Source organism: Entelurus aequoreus, linkage group LG08, assembly GCF_033978785.1.
Source record: "Entelurus aequoreus isolate RoL-2023_Sb linkage group LG08, RoL_Eaeq_v1.1, whole genome shotgun sequence".
NCBI classification, from domain to species: domain Eukaryota; kingdom Metazoa; phylum Chordata; class Actinopteri; order Syngnathiformes; family Syngnathidae; genus Entelurus; species Entelurus aequoreus.
This window is the reverse complement of record NC_084738.1, coordinates 80,431,358-80,452,321: the sequence shown is the minus strand read 5'-3', so window position 1 is coordinate 80,452,321 and position 20,964 is coordinate 80,431,358. Positions and strand designations below refer to the sequence as shown.

The 20,964-nt window shown below is 40.0% G+C and overlaps 1 protein-coding gene across 2 annotated transcripts in view; it reads left to right on the top strand.

The window, feature by feature from the left end:
• The window catches only part of lin54 (lin-54 DREAM MuvB core complex component), a 44,089-nt gene that overhangs the window by 9,569 nt on the left and 13,556 nt on the right, over positions 1–20,964 (top strand). For both annotated transcript variants that reach the window (XM_062055233.1, XM_062055234.1), the window contains exons 2-9: positions 3,954–4,612; positions 8,539–8,641; positions 8,718–8,848; positions 10,819–10,974; positions 14,347–14,539; positions 19,363–19,436; positions 19,508–19,705; positions 19,789–19,883. In XM_062055233.1, the coding sequence (XP_061911217.1) occupies positions 3,983–4,612; positions 8,539–8,641; positions 8,718–8,848; positions 10,819–10,974; positions 14,347–14,539; positions 19,363–19,436; positions 19,508–19,705; positions 19,789–19,883 (1,580 nt within the window). In that variant the 5' untranslated portion in view covers positions 3,954–3,982. The remainder of the gene's footprint in view (positions 1–3,953; positions 4,613–8,538; positions 8,642–8,717; positions 8,849–10,818; positions 10,975–14,346; positions 14,540–19,362; positions 19,437–19,507; positions 19,706–19,788; positions 19,884–20,964) is intronic.

Here is a 20,964-nt window from a genome sequence, read left to right as displayed (position 1 = left end):
AGCATCTGCTGTGCACAGCAAATATATGCCGCGCACCAAATCAAATCCCATCTGAATTCTAAACAAAATAAACATATTTATTCTATGTAATTTTGCAATGCAACTTTGAGTGACAGTGACAACAAGCGGCCCTAACGGTGTTCGTCAACACCGTTCAATTGAACACCGTTCAATTATTGTAACGTCTATCGAGATGCTTCGAGGACAGGAATTATATCGATCACTTTATTGAGCAAAACTGTTTATATTCGGACATAACCACACCGGAAAAAAAAATGAGTAAAACAATTCTATCTCGGAAAACTAGTCATTTTCTGCCGTACAAACCAGGCCAAAACCAACTTGTCATCTGTCACCAACACTCATAGCACTAAACCACTGGTGCGTTTACGGCCACACAAAAAGTCGGATAACTCAAACACCACACAAAGTTTCACTATGACTCCTCAGTCATACGTGTGCTTATTTTACTGTCATTTATTATTAATGTTAATTTATTTATATTAGTCATGGAATGCTGTTACACACACTATGTTGAAGTATTACTATTATTATTAATTATTATTATTATTATTATTATTATTTATCTTACGGTGTATATCAAAAATAATATTGAGCAAAATTTAATTGAAATATTGTCGATGTGGCCCTCCAGCAGTGCTCGGGTTGCTCATGCGGCCCCCGGTAAAAATTAATTGCCCACCCCTGTGCTAGCTGTTTTGTTTACTTTCTCATGAGCCTTCTAAACGGGACCATTTTCACTTCTTTATCTCATATTAGGGCTGGCGCATATGGACGAAAAGGTATATCTCGATATATATTTACTTAAACTAGATATTCAATATATATCTCGATATATTTTCCGGTGAAAGTAAACATATAAAGATATTCATTTTTTGAGCGATATGCAGTGAAATTGAAGTGAATGACAAGTGTACTGTAAACACTCTTATTAAGTTAGTCAAGATGGGGATTAACAGCACAGAAATTAAACTGTTTAAGTAGCACGGAATTACATAACTTAAATAAATAGAAAAATATTATTTCTACGTAAAATAAATAACATAGCTGTGCAAATTTATATTTGTCGGTTCATATTTTAGCTCAGGCACTAAATCATGGCATTAAAACTAAAAAATAAAGACAACTTCAGATTGTCTTATTTGTCTTGCTGTGGCCAAAAATAGAACAAACACATTTGGAAAATATTACAATAAAAATATAGAAATAAATACAGGCAGCGGTAAAGTTTAGATCCATGAAGAAAAGAAGAAAGTGAATGAATGTTTACAACTGAATACATTTACATATGCATAAAAAATTGTTTTCTTTTGTACTATTTTTTTTAAATGAATGAAGTAACGTTTATGACAACCTTAATTCCAAAACACAATATAGAATGTGAGATATAACAGGATAATGCATACATTTATCATTTGTTTTCAAAACGCTTACAAAAAAGTGGGACCCCAAAATTTTTACTGTGGGACCTCATTTTTATGACTTGATGGGGTCCCTGGGACCCCATTTTGAAAATTCCTAGCGCCAACACTGATATGATTGTGATTTTCTCATTTTAATTTGAAATAGGATTTTATATTGTTATTTTTTGCCTTATTTAAATTATCTGCAAAGCACTTTGAATTGCCTTGTGCACGTATTGTGCTCTATAAATAAACCTGCCTTGCCTGTTGTGAAAAGGAAGTTGCATTAATGTTTAGGAATAAACACACCTGTATTTTTAAATGTGCTCACCATTTTCAAAAAATACTTAAACTGAAGTCTTTTAACCAGGTTTTATAAAAAAAATAAAATATAACAAATTAAACACGTTGCCAATTATTTCCTTTGCAGAATAACTTAGTTGTAGATCAGAGCACTGTTTCATGTACCTGAAGTAGAAATTGAACGTGCATATATGAAAGCAACTCAAACATAATAAACCAAATAATATGGCAAAAAAAAAGAAACGATGTGAGTAAATAAAAATACATGTGAAAATTGTGCTAGACCGGACCTTATGGACATAAGAGGTAAACAAAAAAATGTAAGAATTGAGAAAGATGGCGCCTGATGGCCATAAGACGTACTGTAACTGCACTTTTTGTCCATGGAGATCAGGGGTGTCAATTTGGCCCGCGATGTAGCATGAGTTAAAATAAGCAAGGGCATGCACATATTAAATGTAAATATCTGGCGGACTGATAGGTGCTTATTTGTCGCCATCTTGTGAACAATGTGAGTGACTCAGGCCAGTGACCATCTAGTGAACAGGGACGAACCAAATATTAGAACAGAATTGAGCAAAGATCTGTGTTGAGAATTGCCACAACAAAACTGATACTAGACTTGGACGCACTGGCAAAAAAGGGTGCTCAACAACACTGCTCCCACTAAAAGAGAATGTAGTCGTCAACCCTGTAATACCATCTTTATGTTTCTCTGAGGTTCTAAATAGCCCATGTTTGAGAAGTCTAGTCTTCTCTCCAATTTCAAAAGCCAATGTGGCCCCTGAGCCAAAAAAAGTTTGCCCACCCCTGTTCTAGAAACTAAATGCCCATCATTCACTTATATGACCCAATCCAAACAACATCAGTGTTTCCCACACATTCATTTATTTGTGGCGGCCCGCCACGAAAGAATTACATCCGCCACAAATAAAATAAAATAAAAAATAATTTATTTATTTATTTATTTTTTGTCCTGTCCAGCTTCTCAGGCAAATCATATAGTTGATGTAGATGCCCATATAGGCTGTTCAGATTTACTTTACAAAAGAGAAGTGTAGGATACTTCTCTTGTTGCCTTATTTGTATTTGACCACTACTGTTTTCTGTTTATTTGTTACTGACTGTGGCAGGACACCTCTGCATCTGTTTTACTTTATGTTGCTGGTAAATAATATGGTTGTAGTAGTAGGCTAAAGTTAAATTATTTAGTATGCAGTAATTAAAGGGGCAGAGATTTAAGAGACATTTTAGCTTTTATATTTTATAAGATATATTTTTTGTAAGAACCACAATTAATAAATATATTTCAGTGAATAACTTATTGTTCAAATCTGTATATAAATATGTACATAAAGTGTTGTAATTATATTGTAAAATGGATGGATGGATGGATGGACGTTTAAAACAAAACTGTTATTATTAATTAGTAAGTATACATTTTTTGATTCTTTTTAGAGAAAATCATATCATTGTAGTAAATTATGCAAATTACTCGATGATGTAATGGTGACCACGCCCATAGCCACGCCCCCACCGCCACAGGTATCTTAGCAGTTTATGGGAAACACTGAACCTTCCCTAGTCATGGCACAGGGGGGAAAAATGGCCCTTTCCTAGAGCCGCGGGTTGCCGACCCCCGCCTAAAGGAAAGGAGGGGGAAGGCGAAAACTACAGAAGCGCCCTGGGGGGGCAAAAAGTATGACGGAGCGAGAGGAGAAAAAAAATAGATTTTTGACTTTTTAAATGGTTTGCAACAAAAACATTTTTTCATTTAATGATAAAATCAATACACCGCCAAGGCCTAATTCTCCCTCTTCTGTCTCCACGCTGTTTCCCCCCGTAAGTGTGTGTCTGTGTGTGTGTGTTGACTCACATGCGCCATCATCTCCATGAAAAAAAAATAAAAGTAGACTTTTTCAAAGGCAGTGTAGTACTTTTTTTCATTCATTAGTACCGCAGTACTTTATTCGTAGCGGTATACCGTACAACCCTGACACTGACACACTTCCATTATAATTAGTTTATGAACCAGGGCGACAATAATACATTAATCCATGAAAACACTGGACCATTTTTTTGGAAAACAGTAGACGTTCTTCTTCGTCAGTACTGACGATACTGTATAAAGCAGGTATCGATGTATTGTTGGTATTAAAGACAGCCCAAGTATTGACCAAAAAGATCTTTCTGAGTGTATTGATTGTGGTGTTGTTGTTTTTAAAGGTGTACCAGGCTGCTGAGTCCTCGCCAGCATGGACGTGGTGTCGCCTGAGCTCAACAGCCTCCTCCCTGACGAGATCATGGACATGGAGGCCATCGAGGAGGTGTCTCACTCCCAGTCCGAGTCCAGTCAAGGCACATCTGTCCCCATGGAAACGGACACGCAGGTGGCGCCGGAGACCGTGGGTCCGTCCACCTCCACGGAACCCCAGCTTGCCGTCTCGTCCTCCCAGTTCCTCACTTTGAAGCCGGCGGCGGCCCCTAAAGCCGCGGACGGCGTCACGGGGACGACGGTGTCCGCGGGCGGCTTGCAAAAACTCACGGCGCCGTTCACCATCTCCGCCGCCAACCACCAGATCATCCTCAACAAGGTGGCCTCGTCGCAGGCCACGGAGGCGGCGCGCTCGGCGGCCCCGCAGATCATCAAGCAGGAAGGCCAGAAGCTCTTGGTGACCACCATCGGGAAGGCGGGACAGCCCATTTTGTTGCAGCTGCCCCACACGGCCAAGGCAGGCGGGGCTCAAAGCGCGGCCGACGGCAAGTCGCCGGCGCCGCAGATCAAGATGGTGACCATCGGGGGGCGGCCGGAGCTGAAGCAAATGGTCGGGGGAGCGGCCGGACAGGTGACTGCGCTACACGGCCAGCAGCTTAAGACTGTGCAGGTAACTGAGGGCAAACTCACACTCCTACGTACTGACCACCGTGGGTGTGGCTGTGGGAGAGTAACAAAGTATTTCATACAAACTTAAAGGAAAAGTGCACTTTTTTAAATTTTTTCTATCATTTACAATCTTTATGTAAGACAAGAACACATATTTTAATGCATTCTAAATCGTAAATAAACGCTAGCAAAGATCAGCTCATGGTAGTCGCTCTATTCCGCCAATAAAGCTCTCGAAACACATCCAAAATCCTCCATTTTATACACACGCTGTAAGTATACAGTATATGTAATATGGTTACATTCATAACATTGTTATATTTACATATTTTGCTCTTTTGAAGCATACAGCGGCGTATCACTCTTTTCCCTTCAAAAACAACAAGAATACTAATCATGGCAGACTTCATGAGAGACAACAAAGACTACTTTGGGACAAATGATGATCCGGAAACTTCTATTTTGGATCCTGAATATAAGGAGGATGGTCTACAAGTCTTAGAAGCTGTGTGCGCAACAAATGCAGCTTTAGTGAAACACCTAAGCATCATGTAGCAGTATTGCTACGTGCTAAATACAAACATAAAAACACAATCACTTACTGCACAATGTCTGCTCTCACTGGGATAAAGACTGATTGGATGTTTATATCTTCTAGTTTAGAGACAGCGTGGCGAAGTTGGTAGAGTGGCTGTGCCAGCAATCGGAGTGTTGCTGGTTACTGGGGTTCAATTCCCACCTTTTACCTTCCTAGTCACGTCCGTTGTGTCCTTGGGCAAGACACTTCACCCTTTGCCTCTGATGGCTGCTGGTTAGCGCCTTGCATGGCAGCTCCCGCCATCAGTGTGTGAATGTGTGTGTGAATGGGTAAATGTGGAAATACTGTCAAAGCGCTTTGAGTACCTTGAAGGTAGAAAAGCGCTATACAAGTATAACCCATTTATCATTTATTATTTAGATGAAGAATTAATAATATTCCACAATCACTTACTGTACAGTATCTGCTCTCACTGGGATAAAGACTGATGGGATGTTTATATCTTCTAGTTTAGATGAAGAATTAATAATATTCTACAATCACTTACTGTACAACGTCTGCTCTCACTGGGATTAAGACTAATGGGATGTTTATATCATCCTATTTAGATGAAGAATTAATAATATTCTACAATCACTTACCATATAACGTCTGCTCTCACTGGGATAAAGACTCTTGGGATGTTTATATCTTTCCGTTTAGATGAAGAATTAATAATATTCCACAATCACTTACTGTACAACGTCTGCTCTCACTGGGATAAAGACTGATGGGATGTTTATATCTTTCCGTTTAGATGAAGAATTAATAATATTCCACAATCAGTTACCGTACAACGTCTGCTCTCACTGGGATAAAGACTGATGAGATGTTTATATCTTCCTGTTTAGATGAAGAATCAATAATATTCCACAATCACTTGCTGTACAACGTCTGCTCTCACTGGGGTAAAGACTGATGGGATGTTTATATCTTTAGCCTTATTTTACGAGTTAGAATGAATGAAAAAGAGAAAAGCATGTGTGTTCTTATCTTACATTGAGATTGTGAACAATAGGCAAAAAAATATGTTTTTTTTTAATATATACAGCTCATAGTCGTAAGTAACTAACGGGAGTCATTGATTCCGCCCATAAAACCCTCTGCAAAAACAAAAAACACCAACAATACCCCGTTTACATACCATACCCAGAATATTAACCAAGTATAAGCAATATTGTTACTATAAATGCTAACACTGAGGAACTACTTTTAGCGGCGCCGTGATCACAGAGAGCTAACTGGGTCATGCTGCAATCTTGAAATACTAAGCTGCAGCGTCGCCTCTGAGTTGGTGAAAGTTAATTCTCGATTATAAATCACGCCTCTCACCTGGATAGTAGAAGGTTGTGGACATAAACCCACAAGTTGGTCAACATTGACATCCAACTTAGACACAGAGATGGCGAGAGAGACATGAAAAGACGCTTGTTGCGCCCACCTTTTAAAAAAAAAACCAAAAAAACACCCAAAAGCAGTGAAGTTGTCACGTTGTGTAAATAAAAAGAGAATACAACAAATCCTTTTCAACTTATATTCAATTGAATAGACTGCAAAGACAAGATATTTCATGTTCACACAATAATGCAAATAATCATTAACTTTTAATGGCAGCAACACATTGCAAAAAAGGCATTTTTACCAGTATGTTACATGGCCTTTCCTTTTAACAACACTCAGTAAATGTTGGGGAACTCAGGAGACACACTTTTGAAGTGGAATTATTTCCCATTCTTGCTTGATGTACAGCTTAAGTTGTTCAACAGTCTCCCTTCTCATATTTTAGCCTTCATATTGCACCACACATTTTCAATGGGAGACAAGTCTGGACTACAGTCAGGCCAGTCTAGTACCCGCACTCTTTTACTATGAAGCCACGCTGTTGTAACACCTGGCTTGGCATTGTCTTGCTGAAATAATCAGGGGCGTCCATGATAACGTTGCTTGGATGGCAACATATGTTGCTCCAAAAGCTGTATGTACCTTTCAGCATTAATGGTGCCTTCACATATGTGTAAGTTACCCATGTCTTGGGCACTAATACACCCCCATACCATCACACATGCTGCCTTTTACACTTTGCGCCTAGAACAATCCAGATGGTTCTTTTCCTCTTTGGTCCGGAGGACACGACGTCCACAGTTTCCAAAAATTTGAAATGTGGACTCTTCAGACCACAGAACACTTTTCCACTTTGCATCAGTCCATCTTAGATGAGCGTTTCTGGGTGTTGTTGATAAATGGCTTTGGCTTTGCATAGTTGAGTTTTAACTTGCACTTACAGATGTAGCGACCAACTGAAATGTTGTTCTTTAACTGTTGGACAATTTAGTCCCACGTTTGTTGACAAAGTGGTGACCCTCGCCCCATCCCTGTTTGTGAATGACTGAGCATTTCATGAAAGCTGCTTTTATATCCAATCATGGCACCCACCTGTTCCCAATTAGCCTGTTCACCTGTGGGATGTTCCAAATAAGTCTTTGATGAGCATTCCTCAACTTTCTCAGTCTTTTTTGCCACTTGTGCCAGCTTTTTTGAAACATGTTGCAGGCATCAAATTCCAAATGAGCTAATATTTGCAAAAAATAACAAAGTTTCTCAGTAGGAACGTTAAATATCTTGTCTTTGCAGTCTATTCAATTGAATATAAGTTGAAAAGGATTTGTTGTATTCTCTTTTTATTGACCATTTACACAACGTGACAACTTCACTGCTTTTGGTTTAAATGGTGCAACACAAAATGTCATCTTATAATCAAAAACATTTTATATTTATTAACAAACACACGCAAGTATTGAAAATTGGTAACGGTTAGTACCAGTATCGATTCCCAGATATCGGAAATTGGTATCGCATCGGTTCAAATGTGAACGGTACCCGTCCCATCCTGTGTTTGCGTCTGATTGAAATGGTCATTTACTAATCAGAGTCAGCTTTATTGGCCAAGTATGTCTGCCACAGAAGGAATTTGACTTGGCAGATTCTGCTCTCTTTGTTCAGCGCAAGAAACGAAGCAAAACACCACGACTCCGAGAGAGCCGGGCCATCTTGCTATCAAAAAACCACGAGGGAAACATTAAAGAACACAAACGACACAAAATACACTAAAAGAGCTGATGAAACCAGCTGCCAAATCAGAGGCGCCATTTCTGCATACACCTACAAAAGTGAAACACAACAAAATGAGCAATGAATAATAGATCTTGAACATTTGAGGTATTTAAAATGGTTGCTTTGAAGCCAAAACACTCCTGTTTTGCACTTTCATGAATGAGTACAATAATAACCCATGAAGGTGTTTGCTGCAAGGCCGCGAGAGTAAGTGCTAACATGGTTATTTGTCCTCACAGCTCACCAAGAAGACGCCAGTGTCCTCGGCCGCGCCCATCAAGTTCATCATAACAAAAGCCGTCAACAGCAAAGCTCAGACGTCGGGATCTCCCGTCATCACAGGTGAGTCCGTTGACTTCACTTTTTTTTTATTATTAGTTTTTTTTCGCTCAAGTTAGCGTTCCTCTTTCCAACTCAGGACGTGTTGTGGCCCAGCATTCGCCCGGGATGACCCAACGCACCATCACGCTGTCGGAGACCCACAACGCCAGCATCCAGAGCATCGCCGGCAAAAAGATCGCCATCTCGCCGCTTAAGACGCCCAGCAAGGTCGGTTGGTCTGGTCTGGTTTAGGGTGAAATGTTGACATATTTGCCATGTTTGCAAGAGCAATTTTTATTATCATTTTTAGTCATGGACCAAAAAAATGACAAATGTTCTTGTCAAGGAATGGTTGCACCCCCAGCTGTCAGTAACATGAGTCGCAACTAGGGCTGCAACTAACGATTAATTTGATAATCGATTAATCTGTCGATCATTACCTCGATTAATAATCGAATAAAAGAGACAAACTACATTTCTATCCTTTCCGGTATTTTATTGAAAAAAAAACCAGCATACTGGCACCATACTTATTTTGATTATTGTTTCTCAGCTGTTTGTACATGTTGAAGTTTATAAATAAAGATTTATATAAAAAAAAAAAAAAAAAATTATATATATTTTTTAAAATAAAATAAAATTAAATTGCCTCTGCGCATGCGCATAGCATAGATCCAACGAATCGATGACTAAATTAATCGCCAACTATTTTTATAATAGATTTTAATCGATTTTATCGATTAGTTGTTGCAGCCCTAGTCGCAACATACATGCCTTTTTAAATTATTATTATTTAATTTTTTTTGGTGCAGAACATATTTTACGTTATTCTTTTTTTGTTGTTTTTCTTTTGTTGACATCCAGCATCAGAGGTTCCTATCCATTACATCATATCCACATACATCATATATCTGTTGTCTGCCCCAAATGTCAAAATATATTTTTTTGTTTATATCCCAACTAGAGATATCCGATAATGGCTTTTTTGCCGATATTTCGATATTGTCCAACTCTTAATTACAGATTCCGATATCAACCGATGCCGATGTATACAGTGGTGGAATTAACACATTATTATGCCTAATTTTGTTGTGATGCCCCGCTGGATGCATTAAACAATGTAACAAGGTTTTCCAAAATAAATCAACTTAAGTTATGGAAAAAAATGCCAACATGGCACTGCCATATTTATTATTGAAGTCACAAAGTGCATTATTTTTTTTAACGTGCCTCAAAACAGCAGCTTGGAATTTGGGACATGCTCTCCTTGAGAGAGCATGAGGAGGTTGAGGTGGGTGGGGTTGGGAGAGGGGGCGGGGTTTTGGGGAGTAGCGGGGGGTGTATATTGTAACATCCCGGAAGAGTTAGTGCTGCAAGGGGTTCTGGGTATTTGTTCTGTTGTGTTTATGTTGTGTTACGGTGCGGATGTTCTCCCGAAATGTGTTTGTCATTCTTGTTTGGTGTGGGTTCACAGTGTGGCGCATATTTGTAACAGTGTTAAAGTTGTTTATACGGCAACCCTCAGTGTGACCTGTATGGCTGTTGACCAAGTATGCATTGCATTCACTTGTGTGTGTGAAAAGCCGTAGATATTATGTGATTGGGCCGGCACGCAAAGGCAGTGCTTTTAAGGTTTATTGGCGCTCCGTACTTCTCCCTATACACAGCGGCCTTTTAAAAAGTCATACATTTTACTTTTTGAAACCGATACCGATAATTTCCGATATTACATTTTAAAGCATTTATCGGACATCTCTAATCCCCCCCCCAAAAAAAGAAACAACCAGCAGAAAACAAAATAGTATTTGCAAATACATCAATTAAATCAAGAAAAAATAAATGATACATTATTAATAATAATAATCAGAAAAAAATCTGATCAAACTTTTCCAGCCAAACATACATGCCTTTTCAATGGTGCAGTTCTCCTGTGCAACCATAGGGGGAGGTAGTGAACAGCTTATGGAAAAGTCAAGAAGAAGAGTCTTTTTGCTTCCTCTTCTTTGGCTTAAAAAAGATCAAAGATAGACAAAACACCAAATGTGACTTGTATGTCATGATGTTTATGTTGGCGCTAAGAGAACCAGCTGCCTTAAAGTCTGTGTTTGGGAGGTGGTCCAGAGTGTCACACGTAGCGGTCCGAGCTTAGGTCGTGTCCTTGATCACGGCTGACTGATATGAGTGGACTCCTCTACCAGGTGACCGTGGTGTCCGTGGCTTCGCCGACCTCCAGCGGCCCCCAGAAGTCGGTGACCCTCCCGGTCAGCGTGGCGCTGGGCCAGCAGATCCTCTCGGTACAGCAGCCCGCCTCCGGGTCGCCAGTCAAGATGGCCGCCGGCCAGGCGACAGCGCAGGTGAGAACCCGCCACACTGGGACCTATTCCGAATTGTTTCTATCGGGTACCGACTCAAGTACAATCAAAAGGTAGCATATTTGGATACCTTTGTTGCATGTGGCATCGCATCTGGTTAAGAGACTTGGCATCTGGCGGTAAAACAGGCGTCTTTGTAGCAGACTGAAGTCAAACGTGTATTAACCTTGTTGCCCTAGGGCAGGGGTCGGCAACCTTTACCACTCAAAGAGCCATTTTGGCAAGTTTCACAAATTATAGAAAGTAATGGGAGCCACAAAAAAAAAATTTTTTATTTAAAATGAAAATCACCGCATACAAAGCTTACATGCTTTGTGCTATGTTAACCAGGGGTCTCCGACACACGTACCGGCACGCACTTTAATGTGGAAATTTGATGTTAGTGCAGCCCGCGAGTTTTGAATGAATGTCGCTTGATAGCGTCATACTTGCCAACCCTCTAATTTTTCCCGGGAGACTCCCGAATATCAGAGCGTGATGACACTGCATTTGGCGCCCTCTACAGCCTGCCCTAGACAGTGTACCTGCTCGACCACAAGTGGAATGCAGTTCTAGCTTACTCACGTAAGAGACAGCAAGGCTACTAACTCAGCAGCCACACATCTTACACTGACGGTACCAATACCCAGAATCCCATGCAGCCCTAACTCTTCCGCTCAACCAACGCACGGAGAGGGGGGGGGTTGATGTGTGGGGGGATTTGGTGGTAGCGGGGGTGTATAATGTAGACCGGAAGAGTTAGGGCTGCATGGGATTCTGGGTAATGGTTCTGTTGTGTTTATGTTGTGTTACGGTGGGATGTTCTCCAGAAATGTGTTTTTCATTCTTTTTTGGTGTGGGTTCACAGTGTGGCGCATATTTGTAACGTAACAATGTTAAAGTTGTTTGATACGGCTACCGTCAGTGTAAGCTGTGTGGCTGATGAGTAAGTATTCTTTGCTGTCTCCTGTGTGTGCAAGTAATAACAACATGCAACATGTGGCTGGGCTGGCATGCTGTATGTAAATGCTATAGAGGACAATTACTGCAGTGCAATTAGGGCACGCCCTTTATTTAGTAATTAGAGTGTAAATAGTATTAGTTTTTCCCTGGGAGTAATCTATGAGAGACACTCAGATCCATAAATCTCCTGGTAAAATCGGGGGGGTCGGCATGTATGTAGCTGAGCCGCATCAGAGTGGTCAAGGAGCCGCATGCGGCTCCGGAGCCGCGGGTTGCCGACCCCTGCCCTAGGGGAAACTGGGTAACACTATAACAATCTACAAGGTTAATACAGTTCGCTTCTCTTTCTTCCCCTCCATTTATCTGCTTTTTGTATTTCAAGTTATCATGACATATATGTATTGTTGCATTTGAAACAATTGTATTGTTGATAATAGAGGTAAATATTGTTATTATTAATTATCAATAGTGCTAGTTCTATTGGTATTGCTCCATTTGCAGTGTAATAATGTTCATTGTCATTTCTCTGTTATTAATATTTACTTCACTAACTGCTTCTTTGCTATCACTTTTACTTTCATATTTGTACATATCCTATCTGCTGATGCTGTTCAGTTGTTATTGTTGTGTTTGTTGTTGACTCTGTCTTATCCCCCTCTTGTCCCCGCAATTTCCCCCTCTGTCTTCCTCTTTTTCCTCCTGCTCCGGTCCGGCTGCACCAAATAATAATATAAATCCATTTCATAAAGTCTAAATACAAATAAGGCAACACGAGAAGTATCCCACACTCTTTTGCAAAAGTCAATGTGTACAGCAGATATAGATAATCTACATCAACAAAATAATTTGCCTGAGTAGCTGGACAGGACAAAAAAGAAAAAGAATAAGTCAAAAAGCATTAGCTGGATGCTAATTTACTTTGAATATTCCATATACATGCTTCTGATTAGAATTATTTATTTATTTTTTATTATTTTATTTTATTTTTTAAATTATTTTATTAATCAGTCCAACAAAATAATACACAATAGTACCATAATAATACAATTCCAATTCCGAAAACAAACCCGATTGGCATTAGTGATTTTACATTGCAATTTCACAGCCTTCAAAATGGGTAATGAAAACTACAACTCGGAGGCACGTTACAATTTACCAGCTGGTGTGTAGGAAGCAAACTACTTACAGTATAAACCAGGGGTGTCCAAACTTTTTCCACTGAGGGCCGCACACGGAAAAATTAAAGCATGTGGGGGCCATTTTGATATTTTTCATTTTCAAACCAGATATATGCATTTTTTATTTATTTTACCTTTAGGGGTCCCGGGGACCATAAGGGGTCTCAGTCATTAAAATGTTAAAAATAAGTCAGATTATTATTATTTTTTAATTATTTAACGCTTACAGTAAATCTTTATATCAACTTCAAGTTGATATAAAGTAATACAAATTAAAACAAATATTTTATGGCTTTTCTGTCAAAAACAACTTAGTTTTTTTATAGTAAAACTGAAATATGCAGTATTTAGTAATTAGAGCCCTAAAAGATCAATAATGCAGGACACCACTGATTTTAATTCTTTCATATTTTTGAGTAATCACATTGAAAAGATAAATAAAAAATCACAAAATATATTTGGGATCCAAAAGGTGCCCCACTCATAAAGTGATACATTTTTATTAGGTTTTTCTTTTACTTTCAACACTTAAGTTACGAGATCAACTTCAGATATATCTGTCGATTTTATGCTGGAACTATTATTTTGTTTGTTTTATGCGCTTTTGTCAAAGAAAACTTTGATGTTTTTATATGGCTACTCCACAATATATGCAATATTTACCACATAAAACATTTTAAAGTGAAATATTTGAAGTAATTGGAGCCCTGAAAATATTTCATTATAACATGGATTTTTTGTCTTTTTTTTTTTTTTTGAGCAATGGCAAAAAAAGAAAAATAAAGAAAGACAAAAGAAAAAAAACAGGCTACATGGCAGCTTTTGTGTCAACATTGCAACTTTTTCTCGTTCGCTTTCACCTCATTCCACTTTTTTTAATGTTCTTTTTTATTTTTACAATAGTATTTCCAGAATGTGTGGCGGGCCGGTAAACAATTAGCTGCGGGCCGCAAATGGCCCCCGGGCCGCACTTTGGACACCCCTGGTATAAACCCTTTGTAGGACTCAACAAAAGACAGAGCAAAGACTACTCCCTGACTACAACAACACATAGAACAAACTGAATTGCAAATAACACGATATAAGAAATGGACAGCACAGTTATCATTACCTATTATTGTTTCTTCATATGAATTATTACCACATAAAGACACAAAAGTACCGTGTGTTTGTGCCGTGTTTGTTCAAACGTAAAAGGTATCTGAACCCCGTGTTCCGTTTTCCTCTCTTCCAGAATCTCAAACCGGTTCATTCGGTGGCGGTAGGAGGCTCCCAGTTCAAGAACATCATCCCGCTGGCCACCCAGCCCAACGTGCAGCAGATCCAGGTGCCGGGAAGCCGCTTCCACTACGTTCGCCTGGTCACGGCCACCACGGCGAGCGGCGTGGTGCAGGCCAGCACCCCCAGCACCAGCGCCATGCAGACAGGTGACCCACTTGTGGCTTCTTCATGGGTTAGTGCACGGGTGTGCAAACTACGTCTTCAATTTGGCCCCCGAGACGTCATAAGTTTAATAAGGAATTGAATCCATAGGGAGACTGCATTCATTTTCATAATCTGACAATTTCGATGCTACTATTATGTTGCTATTTAGTGGACAACACAAGTAATTCAGGTTAATGACCCTTAATTATGCTTTTAAGGAAAGTGAGTGCAGCATTTACCCATATGACCCGATGCAAAAAAGCTTACCTAGTCATGGTGCAACAACAAAAACAAAATCCAAGTGAGCACAGAAATTACTTATAAGACCAAATGCAAACAAGCTTCCCTAGTCATGGTGCAACATAAAAAATCCAAGTGAGCACAACAATTACTTATATGACCAAATGCAAACACGCTTCCCTAGTCATGGTGCAACAACAAAAAAATCCAACCAACACATGGTTAATGGCTCACCAAACTTTGTAGAAATTATAAAAAACGTCCAGGCACCCTAAAAAAATTCAAAATTAAACCCATTTAAATCCGTTACAAAGCATGATGGGAAAAATACAAAAGAGTCTCCACACTTATCCATGTTTGGCGCATTTTAGCTGCTTGATATTTCTGATTGATTACAAAACTTTTAGGAGGTTGTCACGAAAGTAAACAATGTAGAAGTCAAACTTTTTACATAATCTTAATATCCAATTATATTAAGATTTTTAATTTTTGTATTACATTAATACAATATTTATATATATATATATATATATATATATATATATATATATATATATATATATATATATATATATATATATATATATATATATATATATATATATACAATATATATATTAGGGCTGCAACTAACGATTAATTTGATAATCGATTAATTAAAGATTAAAGTACCAATGATTGTCACACACACACTAGATGTGGTGAAATTTGTCCTCTGCATTTGTCCCATCCCCTTGGGGAGCAGTGGGCAGCAGTCTGTCGATTATTACTTCGATTAATCGATTAATGATCGGATAAAGGAGACAAACTACATTTCTATTCTAGCCAGTATTTTATTGAAAAAAAACAGCACACTGGCACCATACTTATTTTGTTTATTGTTTCTCAGCTGTTTGCAAATGTTGCAGTTTATAAATAAAGGTTTATAAATTAAAAATAAAAATAAAAAAAATAGAAAAATAAAAATAATAACAAATTTAAAAAATTGCCTCTGCGCATGCGCATAGCATAGATCCAACGAATCGATGACTAAATTAATCGGCAACTATTTTAATAATCGATTAGTTGTTGCAGCCCTAATATATATATATATATACTAGGGCTGCAACAACTAATCGATTAAAATCGATTATAAAAATAGTTAATCGATTAGTTGTTGCAGCCCTAATATATATACATATATACTAGGGCTGCAACAACTAATCGATTAAAATCGATTATAAAAATAGTTGGCGATTAATTTAGTCATCGATTCGTTGGATCTATGCTATGCGCATGCGCAGAGGCAATTTTTTAAATTTGTTATTATTTTTATTTTTCTATTTTTTTTATTTTTATTTTTAATTTTTAATTTATAAACCTTTATTTATAAACTACAACATGTACAAACAACTGAGAAACAATAATCAAAATAAGTATGGTGACAGTATGCTGTCTTTTTTCAATAAAATACTGGAAAGGATAGAAATGTAGTTTGTCTCCTTTATCCGATTATTAATCGATTAATCGATTATCAAATTAATCGTTAGTTGCAGTCCTAATATATACAGTACAGGCCAAAAGTTTGGACATGTTTTCTTTATTTCCATGACTATTTACATTGTAGATTGTCACATCAAAACTATGAATGAACACATGTGGAGTTATGTACTTAACAAAAAAGGTGAAATAACTGAAAACATGTTTTATATTCTATTTTCTTCAATATAGCCACCCTTTGCCCTGATTACTTTTTCGCACACTCTTGGCATTCTCTTGATGAAAATAATTGCTATATAAAAAAAAATCTTAATCCAAATATGTTTAACACACAAGGAATTTGACTTGGTCGACTGTGCTCTCTTTGTTTGTTTGTTTGTTTGTTTGTTTGATTGATTGATTGAAACTTTTATTAGTAGATTGCACAGTGCAGTACATATTCTGTACAATTGACCACTAAATGGTAACACCCCAATAAGTTTTTCAACTTGTTTAAGTCAGGGTCCACATTCAATGCAAGAAGCAAAGATAAGCGCGACAAGTACAAGAGAGCGCCGCCGCGCCAAACTTAACAGCGAGCATATAGTAGCGAGGTACAGTATATGACTCTGGATAAAAGGGTTGTAAAATATGAAAAACAAAAAAAAAAGTTAGCAAGGTAGCATCGACAAATGTTGAGACGACAACAAAGTTACATGTGCACAAAATATTTTTAATACAACAAATAAGGAGTGGGACAAAAGACAAAACTAATATGAATGTGCAAAAAAAGAAGCCATGCAGGACCGAGTAGAGCAGGCAAGGAGAGAGTGGACTCCCTTCAACGAGTGAAACCAGGTGCAAGTGTAGCACCTGCTAACTGGGAGTGTGGGAGAGTGTGAGAGAGAGTGTGAGAGAGTGTGGGAGAGTGAGTGAGTGTGAGAGAGAGTGTGACAGTGTGAGTGTGACAGAGAGTGTGTGTCTGAGTCTGAGAGAGTGAATGTGAGTGAGAGAGAGTGGGAGAGTACGGGAGAGTGAGAGTAAGTGTGAGAGTGATAGAGAGTGTGAGAGTGAGAGTGAGTGAGTGAGAGTGTGAGAGTGAGTGTGAGAGTGAGTGAGTGAGAGTGTGGGAGTGAGTGTGAGAGTGAGAGTGAGTGAGTGAGAGTGTGGGAGTGAGTGAATGTGAGAATGAGTGTGGGAGTGAGTGTGAGCGAGTGTGAGAGTGAGTGTGAGTCTGAGAGAGTGAATGTGAGTGAGTGAGAGTGAGTGTGAGAGTGAGTGAGTGGGAGAGTGCGGGATAGTGTGGAAATGAGTGTGAGTGGGAGGGAGAGTGAGTATGAGAGTGAGTGAGTGGGAGAGTGCGGGATAGTGTGGAAATGAGTGTGAGTGGGAGGGAGAGTGAGTGTGAGAATGAGTGTGAGAGTGAGTGTGTGTCTGAGTCAGAGAGAGTGAATGTGAGTGAGAGTGAGTGTGAGAGTGAGTGATAGTGAATGTGAGAGTAAGGGAGAGTGTGAGAGTGAGTGAGTGAGTGTGAGAGTGAGTGATAGTGAATGTGACAGTGAGGGAGAGTGTGAGAGTGAGTGTGAGAGTGAGTGTGAGAATGAGTGTGAGAGTGAGTGTGAGAGTGAGTGTGTCTGAGAGAGTGAATGTGAGTGAGTGAGTGGGAGAGTGTGAGAGTGAGTGTGAGAGTGAGTGTGTCTGAGAGAGTGAATGTGAGTGAGTGAGTGGGAGAGTGTGAGGGAGAGTGTGGGAGTGAGTGAGTGTGAAAATGAGTGTGGGAGTGAGAGTGAGTGTGAGTGAGTGTGAGTGAGTGTGAGTCTGAGTGAGTGAATGTGAGTGAGTGAGAGTGAGTGGGAGAGTGCGGGAGAGTGTGGGAATGAGTGGGAGGGAGAGTGAGTGTGAGAATGAGTGTGAGAGTGAGTGTGTGTCTGAGTCTGAGAGAGTGAATGTGAGTGAGAGTGAATGTGAGTGAGAGTGATTGAGTGAGTGAGTGTGAGAGTGAGTGTGAGAGAGTGTGATAGTGAGTGTGTCTGAGAGAGTGAACGTGAGTGGGAGAGTGAGAGTGAGTGTGAGAGAGTGTGAGAGTGAGTGTGTCTGAGAGAGTGAATGTGAGTGAGTGAGTGAGTGGGAGAGTGAATGTGAGTGAGTGAGTGTGAAAATGAGTGTGGGAGTGAGAGTGAGTGTGAGAGTGAGTGTGAGAGTGAGTGTGTGTCTGAGTCTGAGAGAGTGAATGTGAGTGAGAGTGGGAGAGTGTGGGAGTGAGAGTGAGTGTGAGAATGAGTGTGTGTCTGAGTCTGAGAGTGAATGTGAGAGTGTGAGAGTGAGTGTGTGTCTGAGTCTGAGAGAGTGAATGTGAGAGTGTGAGAGTGAGTGTGTTTCTGAGTCTGAGTCTGAGAGAGTGAATGTGAGTAAGAGTGAATGTGAGTGAGTGAGTGATTGAGGGAGCGAGTGACAGTGAATGTGAGAGTGAGGGAGAGTGTGAGAGTGAGTGAGTGTGAGAATGAGTGTGGTAGTGACAGTGAGAGTGAGAGTTAGAGAAGGCCTGAACACTAAGCCCCTCCCACAATTCCTGGGCTGTAATAGCATGCTAACAGTTAGTTACTCAATGTACTTCATTGTTTATTTGAAGGAGAGTGTGCAGTTCCATTAAGAAGATGGCTGCAGCAGATTTAGCACCATGCTCATTTCCATTTGTAGTCCTTTGATGCTGCATCTAACATCCACAATACAATTACACAGGATTGAAAATACACAACAATAATGATAAACAATTTGAAATACAGTACGTAGACGGTACCTGGCACCTGCTGGCCTGTTTGCTTCTCTACTGCAATTTCCTTGACTTTGTGGATTATTATCATCATTTGGAGGCATTCTGATTTTTTTCTTTGGCGCAAGTCACTCGCGAGAGGAGCGATCGCAGTGAGCATGCCGTGGGGTTTTGTATTATTTTCAGTCTTTGTTCTTTATTTCTATGCTGAAACGTGTGGGAGGTCATTCCCATGGCCTTTCAGTGGCTCTATGACTCGGCTACGTTGCACAGGTGCTTATTCCGCGTGTACAGGTGCGAGCTGGGGATAGGTCTTTAGGGCCGCCAGTGTGAAATTAATGTTGTGCCATCCCGCAGCCAAACCCATGGTGGTCAGTACAGGGGCGATGGGGATGTCCATGCCCATCATGCATGCGCAGAGCGTCAAGCAGGTGAGGGTTAGCGTCGGCGCCATTTTCCCCCCGGGTTCCCATTAAGCCTCATTTGAACGTCTTCGCCACAGATGGTGTCCAAGCAGCTGACGTCGGCCGCCCAGGTGGTCACCAGCACGACCACCCAGCAGCGCCTCATCATGCCCGCCACGGCGCTGCCGCAGATCCAGCCCAACTTCGCCAACCTGCCCCCGGGCACCGTGCTGACGTCAGCCCCGGGAGGGGGCAACGTGGGCTACGCCGTCTTACCGGCGCAGTACGTCACGCAGGTCAGTGGCCTTGAATTCCCCCACTGGTGAACACACACTCACTCACCATGTGATATCCATGCACCTGCTCTCCCTCCGTGCAGCTGCAGCAGGCGCCAATGGTGACCATCGCCAACAGCTCCAGCTACGCCGCCGCCGCCCCCACCGTCCAGACGCAGGCCAGACTGCCGCTCAACGGGTGAGTAGCCCGTAGTTTTTACTTGGGCTGGGCGGCAAGACGATGTCAATATACACACCCCAAAAGCAGTGAAGTTGTCACGTTGTGTAAATGGTAAATAAAAAGAGAATACAACAAATCCTTTTCAACTTATATTCTATTGAATAGACTGCAAAGACAAGATATTTAACCTTCAAACTGGTCAACTTTGTTATTTTTTGCAAATATTAGCTCATTTGGAATTTGATGCCTGCAGCATGTTGCAAAAAAGCTGGCACAAGTGGCAAAAAAGACTGAGAATGGTGAGGAATGCTAATCAAAGATTTATTTGGAACATCCCACAGGTGAACAGGCTAATTGGGAACAGGTGGGTGCCATGATTGGGTATAAAAGTAGATTCCATGAAATGCTCAGTCATTCACAAACAAGGACGGGGCGAGGGTCACTACTTTGTCAACAAATGCCTGAGCAAATTGTTTAAGAACAACATTTCTCAAGCAGCTATTGCAATAAATTTAGGGATTTCACCATCTACGCTCCGTAATATCATCAAAAGCAGGGGTCCCCAAACTACGGCCCGCGGGCCGGATCCGGCCCCCCAGCATCCAAAATCCGGCCCTCGGGAAGTCCCAAGTTAAAAAAAAAAGTGTTTTAATTTTTTTATTTATTTTTATTTTTTAATTTATTTTATCTTTCCTTTTTTAATCCATATTATACCGCTTGTTACTCTCGGTGTCTCCTAGCCGCTCAGGCAAATCATATTGTCTAAAAATAAATTTTCCCATCGATAACGTGACAATGTTAAATGTTGATGTTAATGACAAAACGGATTAACTCGCTGGAATATAAAGACAATGTATATATATATATATATATATATATATATATATATATATATATATATATATATATATATATATATATATATATATATAGATATATATACACAGCCCGGCCCCCGGCCAAATTTTTTTAACCCAATGCGGCCCCTGAGTCAATGGGGACCCCTGATCAAAAGGTTCAGAGAATCTGGAGAAATCACTGCACATAAGCCATGATATTACGGACCTCCGATCCCTCAGGCTGTACTGCATCAACAAGC